Genomic DNA, 14,311 nt, shown 5'->3' with positions numbered 1-14,311 from the left:
ACCAAACATTTTCATGTTGTCCTTGACTTTTGCCAAAAACAATCATGTCTGGAAACCTTAAGACACGTTCTGTTCACTTGCAGGTGACCCAAGACTAATCCGAGCAATTCAAATGGACTACATATAGTGCGTAGACTAAGACCACAACAAAATAGTGAAAGCAATTGAATGGCAACATGCCTGTGTGCAGTTTTAAGTGGTTACTTAATTGGATTAGGAGGCAATTAAGAAATTTTGTCACTTCGAACGTTTTGAGGCACTTCTGTGACCAACTATAAAAGAAAGCATTGTAGGAAGCTAGGACAACAGTTGTCGGTCTTAACTACTCGCAAACGGGATTCTAACGAATTGTGAACGGAAAAGGAAACGCCCACGTGGACGTGAGCCGCACGAACAAGGATAACAAAACTATGGAAATAAGACAACATTACAAAGGCCAATACAAACAAACGGATACTAAAAACATCAAAGGACCTTCCCAAATTGGTACTGTGTTTTGAGGGCCAAAATGATATCCCTAAACCAACCTATGTTCGCACATTTGCGTGGAAGATCCAATATTAGTTTGGCCGAAAGTGTACCTGCCGACATTGCGCACATGGTGGACCCATATTGGTATCAATGGCCGCCCATGGAACCCATGTGGTTCGGCATCATTGGCTTCATCATCACCATTTTGGGCATTATGTCTTTAGCCGGTAACTTTGTGGTCATCTACATTTTCACCTCTGCCAAACCGTTGAGAACACCCTCCAACATGTTTGTGGTCAACTTGGCCTTTTCCGACTTTATGATGATGTTCACCATGTTTCCACCGGTTGTACTTAATGGCTTCTATGGCACTTGGATTATGGGACCCTTTTGGTGCGAATTATACGGTCTTTGCGGTTCACTCTTCGGTTGTGTCTCGATTTGGTCCATGACACTGATTGCCTACGATCGTTACTGTGTCATTGTTAAGGGTATCGCACGGAAACCTTTGACCATAATTGCAGCAGTTTTCCGACTCATGTTCATTTGGGGTGTTTGCATGCTGTGGGCTATTTTCCCCATGATTGGATGGAATCGTTATGTACCTGAGGGAAATATGACTGCATGCGGCACGGATTACTTTGCCAAAGATTGGTACAATCGTTCGTACATTGTTGTGTATTCGGTGTGGGTGTATCTGACACCTCTGACGACAATCATCTTCTCATATTGGCACATATTGAAGGTAAGTGGGAATGCTGCTAGGATAGGATAGGAGCGAGTTAGCTCATAATTGCTTGGGGACATATGGAGTATAAAAATTAGCACAAATAGGGATCTGGGTTTTACGTTTTTAGAAAAAGTGGGGTTTTCCAATTTAAAAACAAATTAATTTTCCTTCTGTTTAGCTTTTAACTGAATTATCGGATGTTGACGCTACTGCAGAAAAGTCATTGTGAATTTTGTCAACAACCCTAATTATGCATCAAAATGAAAACCAAACTACAAATGCTCTTAGTGAATCGCAATAAAAAATGCCAGTCTTGGCCGAAATTTCAAAAAATAAAAATTATTAGTAGAATATAAACAAGTAAAAGCGCGCAAAGTTCGGCCGGGCCGAATCTTATATACCCTCCACCATGGATCGCATTTGTCGAGTTTTTTCCCGTCATCTCTTCTTAGGCAAAAAAGGATATAAGAAATGATTTGATCTGCTATTAGAGCGATATCAAGATATGGTCCGGTTTGGATCACAATTAAGTTATATGTTGGAGACCTGTGTAAAATGTCAGCCAATTCGAATAAGAATTGCGCCCTTTGGGGGCTCAAGAAGTAAAATAGAGAGATGGATTTATGTGGGAGCTGTATCGGGCTATAAACCGATTCAGATCATAATAAACACGTATGTTGATGGTCATGAGAGGATCCGTCGTACAAAATTTCAGGCAAATCGGATAATAATTGCGGCCTCTAGAGGCTCAAGAAGTCAAAATTCCGGATCGGTTTATATGACAGCTATATCAGGTTATTAACCGATTTCAACCATACTTCGCACAGTTGTTGGGTATTATAACAAAATACTACGTTCAAAAATTCATTTAAATAGGATAAGAATTGCGCCCGCTAGAGGCTAAAGAAGTCAAGACCCAAGATCGGTTTATATGGCAGCTATATCAGGTTATGAACCGACTTAAACCATACTTGGCACAATTTTTGGATATCATAACAAAACACGTCGTGCAAAATTTCATTCCAATCAGATAAAAATTGCGCACTCTAGAGGCTCAAGTTTATATGGCAGCTATATCAAAACATGGACCGATATGGCCCATTTACAATACCAACTGACCTACACTAATAAGAAGTATTTGGGCAAAATTTCAAGCGGCTAGCTTTACTCCTTCGGAAGATAGCGTGCCTTCGACAGACAGACGGACGGACGGACAGACGAACGGACATGGCTAGATCGACATAAAATGTCGCGACGATCAAGAATGTATATACTTTATGGGGTCTCAGACGAATATTTCGAGTAGTTACAAACAGAATGACGAAATTAGTATACCCCCCATCCTATGGTGGAGGGTATAAAAAAGAATTTTGGAAATTGGACCACAAAAAAAAATTTGGCAGCCCGCACACTTTTTCGAAATACCGAAAAATCCAATTTAAAGCCCTGCCAAGAGGCGCCCGGACCACATAGAGCCTTGACATTTTGTACACGATCTCGGTAAGTTCAGCAGATCTAAGCTCAGCTCTTACCATTTTAAATTTCATAGAGTAACTCTATCCGTTCTCAAACGGCATATTTTTATACCCTCCACCATAAGATGGGGGTATACTAATTTCGTCATTCTGTTTGTAACTACTCGAAATATTCATCTGAGACCCCATAAAGTATATACATTCTCGATCGTCGCGACATTTTATGTCGATCTAGCCATGTCCGTCCGTCCGTCTATCTGTCGAAAGCACGCTATCTTCCGAAGGAGTAAAGCTAGCCGCTTGAAATTTTGCACAAATACTTCTTATTAGTGTAGGTCGGTTGGTATTGTAAATGGGCCATTTCGCTCACCATTCACAGTTACGTTACGATTCGCATCATCTTTGAAGAAGTACGGTCCAATTATGCCACCAGCCCATAAACCACACAAAACTGTTACTTTTTCTGGATGCATTGATAGCTCTTGCAATGCTTCTGACTGATGTTCACTCCAAAATCGACCATTCCGCTTATTTACATGCCCATTGAACTAAAGATAAGCTTCGTCGTTAAAATGGAAGAAGCGCGCGATGAACTTTTTTAACAAAACACGCATTTTGACAATAAAATTTAATAATTTGCAAGCGTTGTTTGTTTGTAAGCAGATTCATGGTTAAATTACAGACTAAACTGAAGATGTTTAACAGTGAAAGTAAATGCGAAACGTACGTGAGTTGTTTAAACTAATGTTGCCAAAAAAATAATAGCTAAAAAATCACCCTTTATATATATTTCTGATCATCATAAATTCTAAGACGATTTAACGATGTCCGTATGTCTGTCTGTCCTTCCGTTTGTCTGTCAGTTGTAATCACGCTACAGTATTTCAAAGTTGAGATATTTTGCCATATAGACCGACCAGACAATTAAAGGTCATAAGCCCGTAAAAGCCGCAATTTTTTAATCAGATTTCGCTGAAGTTGTACTAGGAGCTCCGATATTCACATTGAATACGGCCCATATCGGGCCATACTTATTATTTTTATACCCTACACCGCTACTGTGGTACAGGGTATTATAACTTAGTGCATTAGTTTGTAACTCCCAAATGGAAGAGAGATAGACCCATAGATAAGTATACCGATCGACTCAGAATCACTTTCTGATTCGATTTAGCTATGTCCGTCTGTCTGTCCATGTTAATTTGTGTACAAACTACAGGTCGCAATTTTTATCCAATCGTCTTCAAATTTGGTATGGAAAAGTTTTTCGGCATAGAGACGAAGCCTATTGAAATTGGAAAAAAATCGGTTCAGATTTGGATAAAGCTCCCATATATATGTTCGTCCGATTTGCAGAAATACAGCAATGAAAGAGTCATTTGTTAACCGATTCTCTCGAAATTTGGCAGGAAGGATTCTCTTATGACTTTCTATATTACTGGTGAATTTCATAGAAATCGGTTCAGATTTGGATATAGCTCCCATATATAGTTTCGTCCGATTTGTAATAATACAGCTATAAAATGGTCATTTGTTAACCGATTCTCTCGAAATTTGGCAGGAAGGATTTTCTTATGACTATCAATGATACTGGTGAATTTTATAGAAATCGGTTCAGAGTTGGATATAGCTCTCATATATATGTTCCGATTTGCAGTAATACAGCAATAAAATGGTCATTTGTTAACTGATTCTCTCGAAATTTGGCAGGAAGGATTTTCTTATAACTCTCGATATTACTGCTGTATTTCACAGAAATCAGTTCAGATTTAGATATAGCTCTCATATATATATATCGCCCGATTTTCACTCCTAGACCCACCGTAAGCGCATTTATTGACCAATCTTCCCAACGCTTTCCTCGACGACTTCCACAATATCCATAAAATTTGATCGAAATCGGTTCAGATTTAGATATAGCTCCCATTTATTTGGACCTTATTTAGATATAGCTGTCATATAGACCGATCTGCTGATTTTGGGTCTAAGGCCCATTAAAGCAGCAATTAATAACCAATTTCGCTTAAATTTGAAACAGTGAGTTGATTAGAGGCTCCCGATATCCGTCTCATATATGATCCAGATCGGTCTTTATTCAGATATAGCTGCCATATAGACCGATCTGCCGTTTAGAAGTCTTAAGCCCATAAAAGCTGCATTTATTACCCGATTTCGCTGGAGTTTGACACAGTAACTTGTATTAAGCCTTCCGTCATCCCACCAGCATATGGTTCAGATCAGACTTTAGATATAGCTGCCATGGAGGCCACCGTAGCACAGAAGTTAGCATGTCCGCCTATGACGCTGAACGCCTGGGTTCGAATCCTGGCAAGACCATCAGAAAACATTTTTAGCAGTGGTTTTCTCCTCCTAAGCAGGCAACATTTTTGAGGCACTATGCCAAGTAAAACCTCTCTTTAAAGAGGTGTCGCACTGCGGCACTCCGTTCGGACTCGGCTATAAAAAGGAGGCCCCTTGTCATTGAGCTTAAACTTGTATCAGACTGCACTCATTGATATGTGAGAAGTTTGCCTCTGTGACAAATAAATTGGTTCCCTGATTTTAGTTTTGATCCCTCAGGGGGCCTGTTCCTAAATGGTATGTTCATGGGCAAATTTGCATTTGCTCTTAAAATATTAATTAGCTTTCAATTTCGATGAAACATTAAATTATGGATTATATGATATGCGGGTTGTAAGCATTGCTAAAGATAAGTGACGGTAAAATATTTTTTCGTCTTATTGATATTTTGTGTTTATATTACTTCCTATAACAAGTTTCTGCTACCCTCTTAACATTTTGTGTGTTATTCGTTGGCTTCATTTTTCATTTCAGGCCGTTCGAATTCACGAAAAAGCAATGCGTGAACAGGCGAAGAAGATGAATGTGGCTTCCCTGAGGCATAGCGATGCCGACAACAACAAATCAGTGGAAATCAAATTAGCTAAAGTGGCTTTGGTCACCATATCCTTATGGTTTTTGGCCTGGACGCCATACACGATTATCAATTACGCAGGCATCTTTGAGTCAATGCATTTGTCTCCTCTGAGTACCATTTGCGGGTCAGTGTTCGCCAAAGCCAATGCGGTGTGCAATCCAATTGTCTACGGCTTGAGGTAAGTATATATGACAATGTGATAGGGTTCCATGAATACTTAACATTAATTAAACTTTTCATCCCACCTTGTGTGACAGTCATCCCAAATATAAACAAGTTTTGAAGGAGAAACTCCCATGCTTGGCTTGTGCCAAAGATGATGTCGCGGCAGAAGTGCGAACTCAAGCCACAGCGGAGATCAGCGAATCAGCAGCATAATTTTTCCGCAACCGAACAAGTTGTAATAGCTACTAAGGGCAAAGTTGGTTATAAGTACACAAAGATAAAGAAAAGTTCATATTTTCTGAAGGACTATGATTTTATATACTGTCGATTTATATTTAATCTAAGCATATAATTTTTATTCAAACAAATTCTGTGGTATATCTTCATGATGAGAAACGGCGAAAGACTCTGGCGATGACGACGATAAGCTTTTGTAAACGGTTTCATTCCTATGGCAACAAAAACAATTCAACGAAAAAAATTTTATAAAAATATATATAAAAAAATTAAACTTGCAATTAAAAAAAAAGTACAAAAATAAACCAAAACTGCAATTGATACAAAATCATAAAAAAAAGATTGTTTGATTGACAAGTTTTTAACAATGGTGGTGGTAAGAGTGGCGCAGATGATAGTATTTTCGCATTTGAATGTTTGGGTTCGGATTCTGACGAAATTATCACAAATAAAATGTATGCAGTGGTTCATGGTTGCGACTTTTGTGAGGTATTTAAGAACCGTTCAGAATGATCTTTATCATTGAGGCAAAACCAAAAACTGTGCCGGATTTTAGCAAAATGGGATAATAAATGCGTCTCTTATGGGCCCAAGTTATATATTGAATATGGACCGGTTTGAACCGTAGCAGCCGCGTATGTCGAGGAAACAAACACAACTTACTGTGCCAAACACACCTTACTGTAAGGAACCAAACAGAATCGGTCTTAAAAGTTAAAGACATAGTGGCATTATTCAACGACAATAGATCTAAACAGCATTAAACTCCGTTTGTAACACCTCGAAATATTGATCTGCGACCCCATAAAATTTATATAATTAGCCGAACCTGGCCCGCTTCGATGCGCCATCTTTATCTCTCTAATATCTTTTTAGTCTGGGATCACTTCGCCCTGAATGCGGATATCGAATTCGTGGCACTGTAGCCTATGACGCTGAACGCGTTCGAATCCTGGCGAGAACATCGGACAAAGGGTTGCTTATCCTCTCTTAATGTTGGCGACATTTGCGAGGTACAATGCCGTGCATGGTTATTTAAAAAATTTTCCCAAAGAGGTGTCGCACTGCGGGACGCCATTCGGACTCGTCTTAAAAAAAGGCCCCTTATCATTGAGTTTAAGCTTAAATCGGAAAGCACTCATTGATGTGTGAGAATTTGCCACTCATTGATGTGAGAATTTGCCGGTTCCTGGTGGTAATGTTCTTTCTTAGGGTAATGTTCTCATTAGGTAGAACATAACCCTAAGGTGATGGCACCTCAGACATTACGACTCAAATATGGATATCAAATTCGTTCTTTATTCCCAACGAAAATGATGTTCAGTTTAGGGGGCTCCAAAATTGGATATCAAATTCGTTTTCTACTCTCAAATACCTCTCATTTGAGTCTCATATTGTCATAATGGGTCATTTTACGTATCCTTAGGAAGAAAAGCCCCACCTAAACTTGAACGCAAATTTTAATGTCTTATTCGTAATCTACTCCCTAATACCTTTCATTTGAGTCCCATATAACCATGGTCGTCTAATATGCCCATTTGGGGGTATTTGGGGGTAGGCGACCTCCTCCGGATTCGAAATCTACTCCCGAATACCTTTCATTTGAGCCCCATATTGAAATGAACGTCCAATAGTCTGTTTGGGGGAGTTTTGGGGTTGGGGCGGCCCGATGGGTGCTAAGACTCAAATTTTAATGCCATAATCGTATTCTACTCTCTACTTTTGATTTTGGGTTGTGTTTTTGGCATAAGGGGGAGGGTCCGTCCCCCTTCCGATACCGACAAATTATATAGCCTATGTTTCCTTCCAGACCAACCTACACAATATGGGAAAATTTCGAGAAAATCGGTTCTGCCGTTTTCAGTCTATTCCGCACAAACAAACCGAGTCCCATTTATCCGGTGGTGGATTTTGGGTGGTCTTTTTGGGGTAACGGTGGAGGGTCCGCCCCCTTCCGTTATCAATAATTTATAAAGCCTATTCCTAGTTCCTGACCATATTCATAATCTACTCCCGAATACCTCTCATTTGAGTCCCATATTGTCATGATCGTCAAATAAACCTATTTTAAGGGGATTTGGGGCTAGGGCGGCCCCCAGGTACTTGGACCCAACTTTTATTATGAAATTCGTGCTCTACTCTTGAATACCTTTCATTTGAATCCCATATTGTCCCGATCGGTCCACTTTTATTTTTGGTTAGTACTTTTGGGGTAAGGGGTAGGGTCCGCTCCCCTCCCGATATCAAACAATTATATAGCCTATGTTTTCTTCCAGACCAATCTACACAATCTGTGAAAATTTCAAGGAAATCGGTTCAGCCGTTTTTGAGTCTATACGGAACAAACAAACAAACCTACAATCAAACAAACAAACATACAAACACGAATTGAATTTTATATATAAGAAGATATTTATCGTGTTCCACCCTTCTGACGAAATCACGATAGCGGTCGAACGAAATTTTTCACAGATACTTCTTATTGAAGTAGATAGTTGGGGATTGCAAATGGGTCATATCGGTTCAGATTTGCATAAAGCCTCCATATAAACCCATCCCTAGTTTTGACTTCTTGAGCTCCTAGAGGTCTTAGTTTTTTTACTCAAAGACTTTTCTTTTGACTTTCAACATCCATGCCAAGTATAATCAGAATCGTTCTATATATTGATATAATCTCAACACCCCCACATAAACCTATCCCTAGATTTGACTTTTTGAGCCCCAAGAAGCCTTATTCTTAGTCCCTTAGGCTGAAATTTTATAAGCAAAGTACACTTACGCTTGTTTAAAGCGTTGAGTGGAGCGGACGTTTTGCAATTTCGCCCCGCAAGAATTTTCTGCATCTCATAATGGTTAGTTATTTGCGAAAAAATTTTAAGTCACTCCAGAATAACTACGTTAGTGTTATCCATTAGGGGTTTGATGATCTGCATTTGTTTCCAGTGGAGCGGCAGATCTAGAGCCCGCGAGGTGGTATTAGACCGTTACATGTTGTCTACTATAGAGACCTCGACTGGTGGAGCGGCTGCGTCAAGCTCCATGGGTTTTTGACGAAGACACCTAGTTTAAGTCTTAAGGACAAGACCAAACCTTTTTTAAGCCTTTGCGGCATACCAATACGCTCTTGAAGAGGTTGGGACAATGAAAGGCCCATCGCTCTAAAGTTTATTGATAGACTTGGTGCAAATGATCCGAAAACTCTTAACGATAAAGGCTCCCTTATTTGGACCGGAGGTTCGCAGCACAGGCTACGCCAAATGCTACACGTCTAGACTCGGAAACGGCACCGCAGTCAGCCGAAAGGCTGCATGGGATCTGGAGGGCATCCCATGCAGCCTTTTGGCTGACTGCCTTTTGGCTGACCGCAGAGAACTAAAGATAATAATAGCAAAATGGGTCCAAGAACCTTTAATATTTTCGCTAAGGACAGCTTGTTGATGGTAGTTGTCGACAAGGGAGAAGAAGTTTTCGATCAATGATACACTTTTGGATACCAAGGAATCGCTCAGATCCTGAATCCAAACTTGGGAGACTAAGGGACTGTAATCTCAATCTTTCAACCACCGACTGGAAAATTGGTAGATTGGATGAGACAATGGCCACCGAAGACATGAAGCATTCGTAATAAACTCCTAAAATCCAGCTGTCCGCAGGCCTCAACAAGTCTAATAGAGTTGCGAATTCAACAAATTGAAGCTGAAGGTGGGGTTGAAGAATCAGGAGATGACTTTAGACGTCTTGGTCAAAATTGCAAAAAACAAGTAAAAAGGCGGTAAGTTCGGCCGGGCCGAACTTTGGATACCCACCACCTCGGGTATATATGTAAACCATCTTTCATCAAAATTCGGTGAAAATTTCATACCTTATGTCCCATATCAGTTATATCAAAATAAGTTCCGATTTGGACCATATACTAATAAGTACACTAGCTATATCTAAAAATAAACCGATCTGAACTATATACGACACGGATGTCGAAAAGCCTAACATAAGTTACTGTGTCAAATTTCAGTGAAATCGGATTATAAATGCGCCTTTAATCGGGCCAAGACTTTAAATCGAGATATCGGTCTACCTGGCAGCTATATCCAAATCTGGACCGATTTGGGCCAAGTTGCACAAAAATGTCGAAGAGCCTAACACAAAGCAATGTCCCAAATTTCGGCGAAATCGGACAATAAATGCCTCTTTTATGGTCCCAAAACCTTAAATCGAGAGATCGGTCTATATGGCAGCTATATTCAAATCTGGACCGATCTGTGCGATATTGCAGAAGTATGTCAAGGAGCTTAACTTAACTCGCTGTCCCAAATTTCGGCGACATCGGACAATAAATGAGCATTTTATGGGTCCGAAACCATAAATCAAGAAATCGGTCTATATGGCAGCTATATCCAAATCTGAACCGATCTGGACCAAATTGAAGAAAGATGTCGAAGGGCCTAACACAACTCACTGTCCGGAATTTCATCAAAATCGGATAATAAATGTGGCTTTTGTGGGCCTAAGACCCTAAACCGGGAGATCGGTCTAATGACAGCTATATCCAAATCTGAACCGATCTGGGTCAAATTAACGAAGGAAGTCGAAAGGCCTTATACAACTCACTGTCCCAAATTTCAGCCAAATCGGATAGTAAATGTGGCTTTTTTAAATCGTCGCACAGTAGGAGAAAATCGAAAAAACTAGTAAAAAATATGCAGTGTGACAATGGGCTGATATATCTCTCTTTTAGAATGGCTGAGGTGTTAGCGAGATCGGGTGCAAAATTTCAAGGCCCTAGGTTGTCCGGGAACATTTTGTAATCCGATTTTCAATTTCGATAGTGCTCAAATTTCCTACAAAAAGTCCCCTTGAGGTCTATGATATCACCACTGGTTTCGGGGATATTCGACTTTTATATTTTTATACCCACCACCGAAGGATGGGGGTATATTCATTTTGTCATTCCGTTTGCAACATATCGAAATATCCATTTCCGACCCTATAAAGTATATATATTCTTGATCAGCGTAAAAATCTAAGACGATCTAGACATGTCACGCCACAGTCTTCAAAAATAGAGATATTGAGCTGAAATTTTGCACAGATTCTTTTTTTGTCTATAAGCAGGTTAAGTTCGAAGATGGGCTATATCGGACTATATCTTGATATAGCCCCCATATAGACCGATCCTCCGATTTAGGGTCTTAGGCCCATAAAAGGCGCATTTATTGTCCAATTTCGCCAAAATTTGGAACAGAGAGTTGTGTTAGGCCTTTCGACATCCTTCTTCAATTTGGCTCAGATCAGTTCAGATTTGGATATAGCTGTCATATTAAGTTAAGCCCCTCGATATACTTCTGTAATATGGCACATATAAACCGATCTCTCGATTTAAGGTCTTGGGCCCATACAGGTGCATTTATTATCCGATATCGGCGAAATTTGGGACAGTGAGTTTAGTTATGCCCTTCAACATTCTTCTTCAATTTGGCTCAGATCGGTTCAGATTTGGATATAGCTGGCATGTAGACCAATCTCTCGATACAAGGATTTGGGTCCATAAAAGACGCAATTATTGTCGGATGTCGCCGAAATTTGGGACAGTTACATGTCTTAGGCTTTTCGATATCCTCCTTCAATATGGCTCAGATCGGTCCAGATATGGATATAGCTGCCATATAGACCGATCTCTTGGGGCTGTAAAAGGTGTATTTATTGTCAGATGTCGCCAAAATTTGGTACAGTGAGTTAAGTTAAGCCCCTCGACATACTTCTGCAATATGGCACAAATTGGTTCAGATTTGTATATAGCTGCCATATAGACAGATCTCTCGAATTAAGATTTTGAGCCCATAAAAGGCGCATTTATTGTCCGATGTCGCCAAAATTTGGAACAGTGAGTTGTGTTAGGCTCTTCGACATAAAAGGCGCATTCATAATCCGATTTCATATCTGCTTATTTTTAGATATAGCTACTAAAACGACCAATATTTTGTTATACACAATTGAACAATGTCTTGCACTTATTAGTATTTGGTCCAAATCGGAACATATTTCGATATAGTTGCTATAGGGCATAAGGTATGCATTTTTCACCGGATTTTGACGAAAGGTGGTTTACATATATACCCGAGGTGATGGGTATCCAAAGTTCTGCCCGGCCGAACTTAACGCTTTTTTACTTCTTTGTGATTAAGGTGGAGATCGCATTTGTTGTTCAGTCATCACTAAAACTTATATATATACAACAAAAAAGAAACTAATATAAAACAATTTTTTTTAAACAATAAAATTGTTTTTAATGACTTAATTTTAAATACAATTTTTCTAAAGACAAAATTTCAATGAAAGTTTTGTAGACCTAAAATTTCAATGACAAAATTTTAATGAAATTTTTTCTAAGCAAGATTTCAAATAAATTTGTTACTTGAATTTCCTTTTCTTTCAATATAATGTTTTTTATATACTTTTCCAAAGTCGAAGTTGACGGAATCTTTTCGACTCCGACTCCAAGGAAAATTTCTCGACTACCCTACATCTAACCGATAGCCATAATATTCCGTATTTTGCTTATTGGGATCAATAGGACAAAAATAATGGAGGGTTTTTGGGACACTCTAACATGAATATTCGTGATCTTCTTCACATTTCTAAGTCGATTTAACCATGTCCGTCCGTCTGTCGAAAGCACGCTAACATTCGAATGAGTAAGGACAGGTGCTTAAAATTCGCACAAATAATTCATATTAGCATAAGTCGGTTGGGATTGTAAATGGGCCTTATTGGTCCATGTTTTGATATAGCTGCCATATAAACCGATCTCGCATCTTGGTATGGATGATCTAAATCGGTTTATAACCTGATATGGCCGCCATATAAACCGATCTCCCAATGTGACTTCTTGAGCCTGTATAGGGCATAATTATTATCTGATTTGGCTTAACTTTTGCACCTAGAGTTCTGCCACGCCAATTTTGGTTAAACTCGGTCTATAACCTGATATAGCTCCCATATGAGTTGATCGCCCAATTTGACTTCTTGGGTCTCTAGGGGGCGCAATTACTATCCGATTTGGCTGAAATTATAAACGTGTTGTATGACTTCCAACAGCCATGACAAGTACGGTCCAAATCGGTCTACAACTTGATATAGCTCTTAAATGTATTTAACAAGTAAAAGCGTGCTAAGTTCGGCCGGGCCGAATCTTATGTACCCTCCACCATGAATCGCATTTGTCGAGCTCTCTTCCCGGTTTCTCTTTTTAGGCAAACAAAAGGTAAAAGAAAACAATTGCTTTGTTATTAAAACAATATTAGGTTATTGTTAATTTCGGACCATAATTGAATTTAATTTTGGAGACCATAGTAAAAATCATTGTGTAAAATTTCAGCCAATTCGAGTAAAAATTACGCCCTTTAGGGGCTGAATAATAGGGAGATCGGTTTATAGGGAGCTGTATTAGGCTTTGAACCGATTCAAACCATATTCGACACGTGTGTCAAAGGTAATGGGAGAAGCCGTTGTACAAAATTTCAGCCAAATCGGATAATAATTGCGCACTTTAGAGGCTCAAGAAGTCAAGATCCCAGATTGGTTTATAAGGCAGCTTTATCTGGTTATGGACCGATTTGAACCATACTTAGCACAGTTGTTGGAAGAAGTAGCATAGTTGTTGAAAGTCATAACAAGACACCTTATGCAAAATTTCAGCTAAATCGGATAATAATTTTGACCTCTTGTGGCTTAAGAAGTCAAGACCCTATCGGTTTATATGGCAGCTATATCAGGTTATGGACCGATTTGAACTATTTCTATCACAGTAAGATATCGGACTATATCTTGATATAGCCCCCATATAGACCGATCCGCCGATTTAGGGTCTTAGGCCCATAAAAGCCACATTTATTATCAAATTTTGCTGAAATTTGAGGCAGTGAGTAGTTTTAGGCTCTTCGACATCATTCTTCAATTTGGCCCAGATCGGTCCAGATTTGGATATATGCCATATAGATCGATGGCTCAATTTAAGGTTTTGGGCCCATAAAAGGCGCATTTATTGTGCAATGTCGCCGAAACTTGGGACAGTGAGTTGTGTTAGGCTCTTCAATATGTTTCTGAAATGTGGTCAAAATCGGTCCAGATTTGGATATAGCTGCCATATAGATAGGTATCTCGATTTAAAGTCTTTGCCCCATAGCAGGCGCATTTATAATCCGATTTCCCTGAAATTTTACACAATGACATATGTAGGCTTTTCGACATCCGTGTCGTATATGGCTCAGATCGGTTTATTTTTAGATGTAGCTACTT

General features: G+C 39.4%; 1 protein-coding gene across 1 annotated transcript; it reads left to right on the top strand.

Moving 5' to 3' along the window:
• Positions 1-320: 320 nt before the first annotated feature.
• On the top strand, positions 321-6,325 carry LOC106081480 (opsin Rh6). Its single transcript, XM_013243463.2, has 3 exons — positions 321-1,216; positions 5,512-5,792; positions 5,872-6,325. Exons 1-3 carry the CDS (start codon positions 509-511, stop codon positions 5,990-5,992), a joined length of 1,110 nt encoding a protein of 369 aa, XP_013098917.2. The 5' UTR covers positions 321-508; the 3' UTR covers positions 5,993-6,325.
• The last annotated feature ends 7,986 nt before the right edge of the window (positions 6,326-14,311 follow it).

Source organism: Stomoxys calcitrans, chromosome 2 (genome assembly GCF_963082655.1).
Source record: "Stomoxys calcitrans chromosome 2, idStoCalc2.1, whole genome shotgun sequence".
Classification (NCBI taxonomy): Eukaryota; Metazoa; Arthropoda; class Insecta; order Diptera; family Muscidae; genus Stomoxys; species Stomoxys calcitrans.
This window is presented reverse-complemented; position numbering and strand designations above follow the sequence as displayed.

Coding starts and splice junctions, on each gene's coding strand:
- LOC106081480 (XM_013243463.2), top strand. CDS start 509: ATGATATCCCTAAACCAACCTATGTTCGCACATTTGCGTGGAAGATCC. Junction 1,217..5,511: donor CATATTGGCACATATTGAAG/GTAAGTGGGAAT, acceptor TTTTCATTTCAG/GCCGTTCGAATTCACGAAAA. Junction 5,793..5,871: donor CCAATTGTCTACGGCTTGAG/GTAAGTATATAT, acceptor CTTGTGTGACAG/TCATCCCAAATATAAACAAG.